Below are 14,482 nucleotides of genomic sequence, written 5' to 3' on the forward strand. Positions count from 1 at the left end.
CACTTAGGTGTAGTTTCAGTATGAAGTTTTCAAAGTGAAATCTGTTAGCTTAAAATATGAAGCGTTATGATGGAATATAGAAATATTTTGTTTTATGCCCTAAAGGATTATCAGACTTAAAAGAATAAAATAAAGATTTTTTTATACTGTACTAAAAAATTTCGTAAGACTAAATATGTATGTGTGGAGCAATCATGAGCATTTCGCAACTATTCTAGGTTAACTTTCTATGCACTGGACAACCAAAAATTTCATTCTTAGTCCTAAAAATTAAATTTTCTGATAGTTTGAATAATTGTTCTTTGACTCAAATAAATATGGACAGAAGGCCATTTTTTCAGCTTCTATATTACCAATAGTAGCCTCTTATTTACAAATCATAAGGTTAGCAGAACTTTAATACCAACTTGGTGGAAGTCAAACATCATTATGAAATATGCATGTACTACCTCCTTTGGTTTAAGAGTCCCCTAAATTGCCTTAATAGTGTCAGATTTGGAATTAATTAAATAAACAAAACAAGTTTTTTTCAACTGAAAGTAAGGAGCAACAATAAACCTTAAAACGAATTGAAATTATTACGCATATGAGGGGATTCGCCCTCTCGTCAAGACCTCACTCTGTACGCTAAAGTTTGAATTTTGTTCCAATTTTTTAAGAATGACCCCTGAATCACAAAAGCCGTTTAATTTGAGCCATTGTCTTTTAAGTAACTAAAAATTGAAAGGCAACTAGGCCTCCTCCCCCACTCTTTTTTTGTTAAAATCGTCCGATCAAAACTATAATTATTAATATGCAAATTTCGTTCTAATTATTCATGTACGGTGAGCCAAAATCAAAACATGCATTAATTAAAAAACATTCAGAAAAAAGATAAAAAAACAAGTTTTTTTCAATTGAAAGTAAGGAGCGACATTAAAGCTTAAAACGAACAGAAATTATTCCGTATATGAAAGAGGTTTTCCCCTCATCGACGCCACACTCTTTTCGCTAGAGTTTTTCATTGTTTTAAAAAGTAGAGTTGTGAGAAAGAGTCAAACTTTAGCGTAAAGAACGAGACGTTGAGGAGGGGACAACCCCTTCCATATACGGAATAATTTCTGTCCGTTTTAAGTTTTAATGTCGCTTCTCACTTTCGGTTGAAAAAACTTGTTTTGTTTTTTCAAAAAAACTTCTAAAACTCTAAAAAACTTGCATGTAGAAGCTCAAAATCCTCTACAGTAGAGTTATCTGATGCGCTGAATCTGATGGTTTGATTTTCATTAAAATTCTATGACTTTTAGGAGTTGTTTCCCTCTTTTTTGAAAAATAAGGCAAATTTTCTCAGTTTTGTAACTTTTGAGAGGTTAGGCCAAAGTTGTTGAAACTTACTTACAGTTCGTTACCATGAATTGTTTGATAAGGTAAAAACTCTTAAATATCAACTTTGGCATTTGTGAAACATCCAACTAATAGCAAACCAAATACATTTGTGGAATATATTATTAATGTATTTTATCTGGGACAGTCTTACTGCAGTTTTAGTGATATCTAATTATTAACACTTAATCATTTAGGGATATTCACAAAATAACCCCTAAGCAACCATGAATAAAAAAGTACGCCATCTATACACCTATAAAGTCGAGCGGCAAAGACTAGCGTCCTGCTTTAAACACTTCAAAGATATAAAGCAAGAATAACACAGAACAGAAAATGACAGAGGATGTCAAGATGCTGCAGGTTCACTTTTTATCATCAGTCATGCAGACTGAAAGTCGTTACATGTTTCTAATTTAAGCGAGAAGCTTAAAGGGGCGCTACTCATTAGAAAGGGTGCAACAATAGATGGCATACATTCTTGCAATGAAAAACTTTTACATATAAAATATAGATATTTGTCAGCTACTAATTACAAATGGTGCTAAAATCGATTCTTTAGATTCTTCGGATAAAACACCTCTACATGTAGCTGCTGCGCCTAGAAACCGAGATTTTCAGCTTGAAAACAATCAATAAACATTGTTGCAGTTTAGAACTGTTATCTGATCATTTAAGACAACCGCAAAAATAACCCATGGAAATAATGAGTCAAAACAGCTGCAACATGTGTATTCTTATGAATTTTGGAGAAAGAGCTTAATGTTCAGGAGTCTGCTATTGTGCAGACCTAAATATTGACATAATCCTGATTTCATCAAGGCACAAAATTGCGATCATTCTGCTAAAATTTATCTATGTTCAAAACGAACTGTTTGTTTAACTCGGAGCCCTAACTTTGTTTAACTTCGAGCAATGGGCGACAATAAAATTTGAATACTATAATATAAATCTAAAATGGAAGTTTTACTGCCATATTTGTAATTAGGGAACCAAAAAGGGGCAAAAAGTTTAAACTTGTAAAAATAGAGGAGGACTCATGCCCCAGTAATTACAAATATCATGAGTAAAAAATTTACATAAACCTCATTTCAAGAAGGTATAAAGCGTCCCCCCATTCCACAGGTTTTTCAACTTAATTTTCATTTCCCGAAATAATATATGACACTGCTTTACAATTTCTATTCTTAGTTCTTCTCTGTAAGATCATACCAGGAACACTCCAAATTTAGAGAAACGGTCAATATGAATTTGAAAAGCAGTGAAAAGCCTTCTTTTAGAATAGGATTGACTTTCACCTCCTCCCTTAAGCGACTCAAAAATTAGCAAATTAATTTGAGAACCTTCAAGTTAAAGTACAGTATTGACTGAATGAAACAGATGTACTAATAGACTTACAAGATAAGACATACCTAAAGACAAGGGGGGGGGGGGGGGGTTGAAATGCATGAAGCACAGGGGTAAAGGTGGAGAAAGGGCAGCAGATATAAACGTTCTTGCACGTAAAACTATCTCTGAGTAGAGAAAAGTGGTTCAAGAAATTATCCAGTTCGATGGAAATACCGATAATACTGCAAGGCATCGATACAAACGACAAACCTGATCATAAAGACAAGGAAAGAAAAGCTAAAACAAGTTAAACACCCCAAAAAATTAAACAATTATAGAGGTGCGTCAGCATAAGCGTTTCTATAAGAGAAGAGACAAAATACGAAATATAAGAGAACAGACTCAGATAAGAATATGATAAGTTCACATAAGTGAGGAGAAGGTATGAGACAATTTAATTCGGCTCCGTAAAAAAAAGGCTTAATGTTTGAATTCTTACCAACTGATTTGCTGTTAACAAAGTGGAAGATGACTGGGTTGCAACATCAAGTATTTGAAGATCTCCTTCTTGATTGTCGTAAAGAAACTCCGTGTCTGAAAACACATAAACATATAACTTCAAACAGAAATGGAAAAAACATAAGCCTGGCCGTGCTGAACGTTCAGAATAAAAAACTAAATAGAAACGAAGTAGGCAAACCTAAGAGGAATAGAAACTAGAAATAAAATTTTTCTCTTTTGCTTTCAATTTAATTTTCAGGAAGAGACACCTTGGATCAAAATTTTGAGACAACCATTTTGTTCAGCATAGTCGAAAGACCAAATAATTACGTCTTTCGGGACGACCTAATACCCCACAGTCTACAGGGGAGGGACTGCACTTTACAAACTTTGACCATTGTTTAAATATAGTAATGGTTATTGGGAAGTGTACCGAAGTTTTCAGGGGGACTTTTTGTGTTGATGGAGGGGGGCTCGGAGGGAGAAAGTTAAGTATGAGGATCTTTCCATGGAGGAACTTATCATGAGGGAAGAGAATTTCCTTGAAGGGGGCACAGGATTTTCTAGCATTATTTAGAATAGTAATAAGAAAATAAATGAAAAAAGAATTCAGCTTGAAGTGAGGAGCAGCATTAAAGCGTAAAAAGAACATAAATTATTACGCATATAAGGGGGTCTGTCTCCTCCACAATACCTCGCTCTTTACACTAAAGTATTTCTAGTAATTTCAAGTATTTATTCTACGACCTTTGTGAGTCAAGGTTCATTCTTAAAGAATGCCTCAGTTCAGATTCAACTGGGACATAATTCAAGCTTTAGAGTAAAAAGTAATAAAATTATTACGTAATAAAATTATACAAATATAGAAGTTCGTTACGTGAATTAACTCGTGAGTTATGTACATTTATTATTAATGAAAACGATCGTAAAAAAATAAAAAGTTCTAGTTGCCTTTTTAAGTAACCAACAATTGGAGGGCAACTAGGTCTCCTCCCCCACCCCTTTTTTATAAAAAAAAAACTATGAGAAAGCCATTTAGTCAAAAAAAAATAATACACAAACTTCGTTTTAATTATTCATGTGCGGTGAGCCAAATTAAAAACATGCATTAATTCAAAAACGTTCAGAAATTAAATAAAAAACAAGCTGTTTTATCTGCTAGTAAGAAGCGATATTAAAACTTAAAACGAACAGAAATTATTCCGTATATGAAAGGGATTGTCCCCTTCTCAACGCCTCGCTCTTTGCGCTAAAGTTTTTTATTGTTTTAAAAAGTAGAGTTGTGAGAAAGAGGCAAACTTTAGCGTAAGGAACGAGGCGTTGAGGAGGGAACAACCCCCTTTATGTACGGAATAATTTCAGTTCGTTTTAAGTTTTAATGTCGCTTCTTACTTGCAGTTAAAACAAATGTTTTTTATTTAATCACAGTTAAGGAAGAAGGCAATAGCTAAACTCATTGTAGTGAAACTAAAATTGTCGTGAACGGTCCCAGAAAGAAACAAGATTAAATTAAATATTTGATATATAATGATATCAGCGGCTGAAAAGCCCATTAGTTCAAAATTTAGTGTTACTGTAATTTGTTTTTATTTTCAATGTTGTAATAAGTACGTAAGAAAATATTTGTAACATGATTCATCAAACAGTTCGTGGTAACGAACTGTAGTAAGGAGCAACCCGGCTCAATAGTAACCAAAACACTAAAAAACGGAATTTTGATACCAATAGCTACATCATAAGAATCGCATTTTAATGCTGATTTGAAATATATAAGTTTCATCAAGTTTAGTTTTACCCATCAAAAGTTAAGACCCTGAGAAAATTTTCCTTATTTTAGCAAAATCTTAACAAGAATCACACCATCAGATTCAACGTATCAGAGAACCCTACTATAGAAGTTTCAAGCTCCTATCTACAAAAATGTGGAATTTTGTATTTTTTGCCAGAAGGCAGATCACAGATGCGTGTTTATTTGTTTGTTTGTTTTTTTTGTTTTCATTTTTTCCAGGGGTGATCGTATCGACCAAGGGGTCTTAGAATATTGTGAGAGGGCTCATTCTAACGGAAATTAAAAGCTCTAGTGTCCCTTTTAAAAAACTAAAAAATTGGAGGGGGAAGACTTACTCGCCCCAAGTCCCCGTGGGAGGGGCTACAAATTAAAAACTTTGACCAGTGCTTACATATAGTAATGGTTATTAAAAAGTATACAGACGTTTTCAGGGAGACTTTTTGGTTATGGGAGGGGTTGAGAAGAAGAGGATATGTTGGGGAACTTTCCATGGAGGAATTTGTCATGGGGGAAGAAAATTTCCATAAAGAGAGCGCAGGGTTTTCAAGAATTATTAAAAAAAAAAACAATGAAAAAATAAATATGAAAAAGTTTTTTCAACTGAAAGTGAGGAGCAGCATTAAAACTTAAAACGAACAGAGATTATTAGGCATATGAGGGGTTCAACCCCTCTCAATACCTCGGTCTTTAAGCTAAAGTATTTTTAGTAATTTCAACTATTTATTCTACGGCCTTTGTGATTCAGGGGTCATTCTTAAGGAATTGGGACAGAATTAAAGCTTTAGTGTAAAGAGCGAGGTACTGACGTGTGGGTGAACCCCCTCATATACATAATAAGAACATACAAATACAGAAGCTCAATACGTAAGCTAATTTGTAAGTTACGCATATCTCTTACTAATAAAAACATTCTTAAAAAATTAAAAGTTCTAGTTGCCATTTTAAGTAACCAAAAAATTGGAGGGCAACTAGGCCTCCTCCCCCGCTCCTTTTTTTATCAAAATCATTCGATCAGAACTATGAGAGAACCTTTTAGCCAATAAAATAAATATGCAAATTTCGTTTATTATTCATCTGCGAAGAGCCAAAATCAAAATATGCATTAATTCAAAAACGATCAGAAATTAAATAAAAAAAGTTTTTTTTTAACTGAAAGTAAGGAGCGACATTAAAACTTAAAACGAACATAAATTACTTTGTATTTGGAAGGGGCTGCTCCCTCATTAACGCCCAGCTCTTTACGCTAAAGTTTTTTACTGTTTTTTAAAAAGTAGAGTTGAGAGAAAGAGTCAAACTTTAGCACAAAGAGCGGGGCTTTGAGGAGGGAACAGCCCCTTTCATATACGGATTAATTTCTTTCCGCTTTAAGCTTTAATGTCACTCCTTACTTTCAGTTAAAAAAAACTTGTATTTTTTATTTAATTTTCAGTAAAGCGCCAATGACGCAGTAGGTTTTAGACTTTTACAGTTAGCGAAGGAAGCGATACCCATACTCTTCTTTAGAATGATTTTGTTCGTTTCAATCTAGATTGGCATATTTGATTAAAGCTGTATTCGTTTTAAGATTTATTTATTCATTTATATTAGCACAACAAAAGAAGAAAACCAAAAGCAACGCGAAACCACAAAAATGGAACAATGCAAGCTGTTCTTTTCGGGTTTTAATCGGCATTATTCGACGCGTCTAAAGATATTAGCATTTTTTATCTTTGCTTGTCCTTTTTAACCCCTGTAGAAAATGCCCCCTCTTTCACGCGCAGAAAATAACCCCCCCCCCCCCCCCCAGAGATTACCCCCATAAAAAGTTGAGACTAGAACTCTCAATTTCTAATCGAATGAACAAATCCTAAGTTTTTGCGATCTTGAGGTAGAGGTGTCAATGAGGATGGGACAGCCCTCCTCTTACAGAATTTATTCTGCTCATTTTGCGGTTTAGTGTTATTCTTGACTTTTATAATAACAGCGTAGACCAGAAATATTCCCAAAAATCGTAAGAGAGTAAATATCAACTTCACATTTTTATGCGATTGTAAAGTTTTTTTTGTACCCCTCTCCTCCATCCAAAAATACATTTCCTGGAAAATACCCTTTTGCTGCCTTTTTGACGGGAAAATTTTAAGGGAGGGGGGTATTCCCGGCTTGATTAAAAAAAAGCAGAAACTAAAAATCTTTTTTTCAAATGAAAGTGCGCTAAGAAAAGATTTTTACTCCCAACTTCCCCAAAGAGAGCGAATCCAGTACGGTTACGTCAATCATGTATCAAGGACATTTGCTTATTCTATCCACCAAGCTTCTTCCGATTCCTTCACTCCAAGTGTTTTCCAAGATTTCCCCCTCCAACTCCCCCCAATGTCAAAAGATCTGGTCGGGATTTGAAATAAGAGCTCTGCGACATGAATTCCTTCTAAATATCAAGTTTCATTAAGATCCGATCACCTATTCGTAAGATAATAATACACCAATTTCACGTTTTCCAAGAATTCCGGTTTCCCCCTCCAACTCCCCCAATGTCACAGGATCTGGTCGGAATTTAAAATTAAAGCTTTAAAGCACAAGATCCTTCTAAATAAGTTACAAATACCTCATTTTTCCAAATTACCCCCCCCCCCCAACTCAACCAAAGAGAGCATATCTGGTCCGGTTATGTCAGTCACGTATCTTAGACAGGTTTTTATTCTTCCCATTCAATTTCATCCTGATCTCTCCGCTTTAAGTATTTTCTAAGATTTCCGACCCCCCCCCCCCCTAACTGCCCCCCAATGACGTTAGATCCGGTTGAGATTTAAAATAAGAGATCTGAATTACAAGGTCCTTCTAAATATGAAGTTTCATGTAGATCCGATCACTCGTTCGTAAGTTAAAAATACGTCATTTTTTCTAATCTTTCAGAATACCCCCCCCCCCCAATAGAGCGGATCCGTTCCAATTATGTAAATCACGTATCTAAGACTTTTGCTTATTTTTCCCACCAAGTTTCATCCCGATCCCTTCAATCTAAGCGTTTTCCATTATTTTAGGTCCCCCAAACTCCCCCCAATGTTACCAGATCCGGTCGGGATTTAAAATAAGAGCTTTGAGACACGATATCCTTCTAAATATCAAATTTCATTGAGATCCGATCACCCGTTCGTAAGTTAAAAATACCTCATTTTTCTAATTTTCAGGATTACCCCCCCCCCCCCAACTACCCCAAAGAGAGCGGATCCGTTCCGGTTATGTCAATCATGTATCTAGGACTTGTGCTTATTTTTCCCACCAAGTTTCATCCCGATCCCTCCACTCCCAGTGTTTTCCAAGATTTTAGGTTTCCCCCTCCCAACTCCCCCCAATGTCATCAGATCCGGTCGAGATTTAAAATAACAGCTCTGAGACACGATATCCTTCCAAAAATCAAATTTCATTAAGATCTGGTCAACCGTTCGTAAGTTAAAAATACTTCATTTTTTCTATTTTTCCGAATTAACGGGTCCCCCACTACCCCCCCCCCCCCCAGATGGTCAAATCGGGAAAACGACTATTTCTTATTTAATCTGGTCCGGTCCCTGATACGCCTGCCAAATTTCATCGTCCTAGCTTACCTGGAAGTGCCTAAAGTAGCAAAACCGGGACCGACAGACAGACAGACCGACAGAATTTGCGATTGCTATATGTCACTTGGTTAATAAAGTGCCATAAAAAGTTTCTTCAACTGAAAGCAAGGAGCAACAATAAAACTTAAACGGAAAGAAATAATTACGTACATGAAAGGGGTTGCCCGCTCCTCAAGACGTTGCTCTTTAAGCTAAAAGTTCGACTTTTTTTCCTAATTCCTTAAGAACGATTCCTGAAATACAATGGCCGTTTAATAAGAACAATGAGCCTTGTTTAAATTTCTAATCACCTATTATGAAAGAGTGACGGTGTGAGCAGAGTGGGGAGAGGAGATGGTGCCTGAAACCATCTTAAGGGAGCCAGATTACCAATCTGAAAATCTGATTAAAAATCAGAAAAAAAATTTAAATAAGTTTTTTCAACTTAAAGTACAGAAAAACATTGAACAAGACAAAAATTAGTCCATATATGAGAGGGGCTTCACCCTCGTAAATCCCTTGCTGGTTAAACTAACTTCTCTATTGCTTTAACAAAGCTTTTTATTCTAATTAAACGGCCCTGACATTTATGAAGTCTTTCTTAAAGAATTGGGAAAAAAGTCAAAGTTTAGCGTAAAGAGAGGGACTTAAGAGGGGGAAGCTCCCTCATATGTGGGGAAACTTTGTTTATTTAAAGTTTTAATGTAGGTCCTTACTTTTAGTTGAAAAAATTGTTTTTTCTATTTAATTTCATAAATGGGTTACTGTATTGAATTAAAAGACACATCATTCCCACAAGATTCTGATAAATGGATAATTCTTCTGGGCTTGTTCTCTTTTGGTTGGGGTTTTGAGACTGAAAAATCTCTTCCTTGCTAATTTATCAACTATGAGATGCTTCATCGTTGTAGCATAATATTTTTAGGCATGGATATATAATGAGTCGGAGCTAACAGGCTTGAGACTGTGCAGGATTTTGACTCTTGTTTATAGATTAAATAAAAGAAAAAAGGGTTTTTTTTTACTAAAAGTAAGGAGCGACATTAAAACTTAAAACGAACAGAAATTAATCAGTATATGAAATGGGCTTTTCCTCCTCAACACCCCGCTCTTTACGCTAAAGTTTGACTCTTTCTCTTAATTCTACTTTTAAAAAAAAAAACTTTAGCGTAAAGAGCGAGGGGTTAAGGAGGAAAAGCCCCTCTCATATAGGGAGTAATTTCTGTTCGTTTTAAGTTTTAATGTCGCTCCCAAGTTTCAGTTAAAAAAAACTTGTTTTTTTTATTTTAATTTCTGAACGTTTTTGAATTAATCCAAGTTTTGATTTTGGCTCTCCGCACAAAAATAATGAAAACGAAATTTGCATATTATTTTTTTTTTTTTTTTTTTTTTTTTTTGGCTAAATGGCTTTCTCATAGTTTTAATCGGAAGATTTTGAGAGAAAAGGAGCGGGGGAGGAGGTCTAGTTGACCTCCAATTTTTTGATTACTTAAAAAGGCAACCAGAACTTTTAATTTTTTACGAAGGTTTTATGTTTTTATTACGTATGTTTTTATTACGTATATGAGGAGGTTCATCCCCTCGTCAATACCTCGCTCTTTACACTAAAACTTGAATTTTGTCCCAATTCCTTAAGAATGACCCCTGAATCACAAAGGCCGTAGAATAAGTAGTTGAAATTACTAAAAATACTTTAGCGTAAAGAGCAAGGTATTACGAGGAGGTGAGCCCCTCATATGCGTGATAATTTCTGTTCGTTTTAAGTTTAATGCTGCTCCTTGCTTTTATTTGAAAAGACTTTTCATATTTATTTTTTCATTTTTTTTTAAATAATGCTAGAAAGTCCTGCGCCCCCTTCATTGAAACTCTCTTCCTCCATGACAAATTCCTCCTTGGAAAGATCCTCCCACGTAACCACCCTCTCAACTTCCCCCTCCCCCAACCAAAGAATTCCCCTGAAAACGTCTGTACACTTCCCAATAGCCATTAGTATATGTAAACAACGGTCAAAGTTTGTAACTTCCAGCCCCTCCCACGGGGACTGTGGGGGAGTAAGTCGTCCCCAAAGACATAGTTATTAGGTTTTTCGACTATGGTAAACAAAATGGCTATCTCAGAATTTCGATCTGGTGACTTCGGTGAAAAAATGAGCGTGGGAGGGGGCCTAGGTGCCCTCCAATTTTTGGTCACTTAAAAAGGGCACTAGAACTTTTAATTTGAATGAGCTTTTAATTTGAGCTTGAATGAGCCCTCTCGCGACATTCTAGGACATTTTTAGAAAGTGGTCAAATATGGCTGAGAATCATGGGCGCTCAGAAAAGCAGAGGAAGATTTTCTAGATGTTTTCCAGAGAAATTGCCTACAGATTGTTCTGGGGACCCGGCTGACTGATCATATTTCAAACAATAGGCTGTACGAAAAGTGTGGTTTATTCCCGCTTTCTAGGGCTATAATGAGAAAAAGGTTGAGATGGCTAGGGCACGTTCAGCGGATCAAGGATGACAGATTGCCAAAGATTTTCTTTTTTGCTAACCGTCTAAGGCTGAACGGAAAGCAGGTCGTCCGCGTTTGGAGTGGGAGGATGTCATAAAGAAAGATTTAAAGGAAATGGGAACTTCCTTGGAGGGCGTAAAGAGGAGGCTTTGAATAAATTGATAAGGAGGAGGAGCGTGTGTAGCTGTATTGGCCTCAGGCAGCTTGGTGCTGCGGTGAGTCGTTAGTAGTAGTAGTAGTATTGAATATTATAAATATTTTATTAACAAGTACTAAATTATTGAAAACATCAGTGCCGGCCAAAAAGTATTACGGTTTCTGCCAATTTATAACGTGGAAATGTTCCGGCGGAATCATCCGGGGGCTATTCTCCACGTGTTTTAATTTCTGGAAAATAATTTCCACTGATAGGGGCATTTCCGGAGTGATCGAGAAACTGATTAGAGGTTAAAGTCTTATTCAAATGAAAGCATGCTCAGGAGAAATATTCAGGCTGAATAATTAGATTCTGAAAAATTAGAAAAATTGAGTTATTTTAACTTACGAAGGAGTGATCGGATCTTAACGAAATTTGATGTTTGGAAGGATATCACGTCTCAGAGTTCTTATTTGGAATCCCGACCGGATCTGGTGACTTTGGGGGGAGTTGGAAGGGGAAACCGGAAATCTTGGAAAACGCTGAGAGTGGAGGGATCAGGATGAAACTTGGTGCGAAAAATAATAACAAGTCCTAGATACGTGATTGACATAACCAGAACGGATCCGCTCTCTTTGGGGGAGTTGGGGAGAGGATTAATTCTGAAAAATTAGAAAAAATGAGGTATTTTTAACTTACAAAGGAGTGATCGGATCTTAATGAAATTTGATGTTTTGAAGGATAACGTGTCTCAGAGCTCTTATTTGAAATCCTGATTGGATCCGGTGACATAGGGGAGAGTTGGGGGGGGGGACCCAAAATCTTAGAAAACGCTTAGAGTGGAGGGATCGGGATGAAACTCGGTGGGAAAATAAGCACAAGTCCTAGATACGTGATTGACATAACCGGGACGGATCCTCTCTATTTGGGGGGAGTTTGGGAGGGGAAGGGTTAATTCTAAAAATTAGAAAAAATGAGGTATTCTGAACTTTGAAGGAATGATCAGATCTTAATGACATTTCATATTTAGAAGTACCTCGTAACTCAGATCGCTTATCTTAAATCCCGACTGGATCAAGTGTCACTGGGGGGGGAGAACCGGAAATCTTGGAAAACGCTTAGAGTGGAGAGATCGGGATGAAACTTGATGGTAAGAATAAGCACAAGTTATAGATACGAAATTGAAATAAATGGAACGGATCCGTTTTCTTTGGGGGAGCTGGGGGTTGTTAATTTGGAAAAATTAGAAAAATTGAGGTATTTTTAACTTAAGAACGGGTGACCGAATCTTAATGAAATTTCATATTTAGAAGGAGCTCATGTCTCAGAGCTCTTATTTTTAAATCCCTAACGGTATTAAGCCTCTGATTTTCCTTTTAAAGCAATCTATTGACTCTCAGATTTTGCTAGAGCTCATACCATATGAACTCTTGGCTCTTGGCTCTTTCGACCTTGTCACAATTGCCATATGAGCTCTTAGCTCTTGTTGTTATTGAACTTTGGCAAAGCGAAGAGTTAATTAATTTGCACAAAAGAAAAATGATCGGAAATATCGAAATCGATTTAACAAATATAGAAAGTGAAAACATCGATAAATAGTTTAATCAAATTATCGCCCAACACTTACAATTTAAAGCAAAAGATCTCATCGTAAAACTCATGTAATCAAACAGGTCGTTGTAACGAACTGTAAGTAAGGGGCGACCCGGCTCAATAGTAACCGAAACTTTAAAACATGGATTTTTGATATTAATAGATGCATCAAAAGAACAAACTTTTTATGCTAATTTCAAATATATTAGTCTCATCAAGTTTAGTTATACCCAACAAAAGTTACGAGCCTGAGAATATTTGCCTTATTTATAAAAAATGGGAAAGTAGCCCCTAGAAGTCACAGAATCTTAATGAAAATCACATCATCAGATTCAGCGTATCAAAGAACCCTGCGGTTGAGGTTTCAAGCTCCTATCTGCAAAAATGTGGAATTTTGTATTTTTTGCAAGAAGAAAGATCGCGGATGTGTGTTTATTTTATCTATTTTTTTCTTCCCAAGGGTGATTGTATGGACCCAGTGGTCCCATAATACCTCGATAGGGCTCATTCGAAGAGAAATTGAAAGTTATATTCAGAAATTAAATAAAAAAAAACAAGTTTCTTTTAACTGAAAGTAAGGAGCGACATTAAAAATTAAAAGAAACAGAAATTATTATGTATATGAAAGGGGCTTTCCCTCCTCAACACCCCGCTCTTTACGGTATAGTTTGACTATTTCTCACAACTCTACTTTTAAAAAACAGTAAAAAACTTTAGTTCAAAGAGCGGGGTGTTGAGGAGGGGACAGCCCCTTTCATATACCGGATCCGGGACATAGGGGGTTGGAGGGAGAAACAGGAATCTTGAAAACCGGAAATCTTGGAAAACGCTTAGGGTGGAGAGATCGGGATGAAACTTGGTGGGTAGAACAAGCAAATGTCGTAGATACGTGATTGACGTTACTGGATCCGCCCTCTTCGGGGGAGTTAGGAGGGTCCAATGCTTTGGCGAGTTTGGTGCTTCTGGATGTGCTAGGACGATGAAAATTGGTAGGCGTGTCAGGGACCTGCATAAATTCACTTGATAAAGTTATTTTCCCAGATTCGACCATCTGGGGGGCTGAAAGGGGAGGAAAAATTAGAAAAAAAAGGAATTTTTAATTTACGAGTGGGTGATCGGATCTTAATGAATTTTGATATTTAAGAGGACCTTGTGTCTCAGAGCTCTTATTTTCCCGACCGGCATTAAGCCTCTGATTTTCCTTTTAGATCAATCTGTTGATTCTTAGAATTTTGCTAGAGCTCATGCATATGAGCTCTTGGCTCTTCCGACCTTGTCACAAGTGCCATATGAGCTCTTAGCTCTTGTTTTTCCTTTTTTTTTTCAGCAGGCCTAGCGGACTACCAGAACATCATCGAGGGATGCTTAATGGCTCATTCAAAAGCTATTTCTCGTATCAATATGTTTTTTTTATAAATTCCACCATCTGCAAGTGCCATATGGCATTTTTTGTGCCATTTCTAGAGGGGTGGGGCTAGCAGACAACAAAAACATCGTAGACAGATTTTGTATAGCTCACATAAAAAATATTGCTCATATGTACGTTTCCCTATAAAATCAACCATCTGAAAGTGCCAAATGGCACTAAAAATGGCACTATTGTTGCCATGTCTCAAGTGGAAAAGCTGGGGCTAGTGGGCATTTAGAACTTCTTAGAGAGATGTTTAATGGCTCATTTGAAAGCTATTGCTCATATCTACGTGCTTTTTACCA

At 36.3% G+C, this 14,482-nt stretch overlaps 1 protein-coding gene across 5 annotated transcripts in view; it reads right to left on the reverse strand.

Moving 5' to 3' along the window:
- Positions 1 to 14,482, reverse strand: part of LOC136034723 (venom dipeptidyl peptidase 4-like) — a 108,682-nt gene that overhangs the window by 38,802 nt on the left and 55,398 nt on the right. For all 5 annotated transcript variants that reach the window (XM_065716087.1, XM_065716089.1, XM_065716088.1 and 2 more), the window contains exon 3: positions 3,188 to 3,282. In XM_065716087.1, coding sequence (XP_065572159.1) covers positions 3,188 to 3,282 — 95 coding nt within the window. The remainder of the gene's footprint in view (positions 1 to 3,187; positions 3,283 to 14,482) is intronic.

Source organism: Artemia franciscana, chromosome 13 (assembly GCF_032884065.1).
Source record: "Artemia franciscana chromosome 13, ASM3288406v1, whole genome shotgun sequence".
NCBI classification, from domain to species: Eukaryota; Metazoa; Arthropoda; class Branchiopoda; order Anostraca; family Artemiidae; genus Artemia; species Artemia franciscana.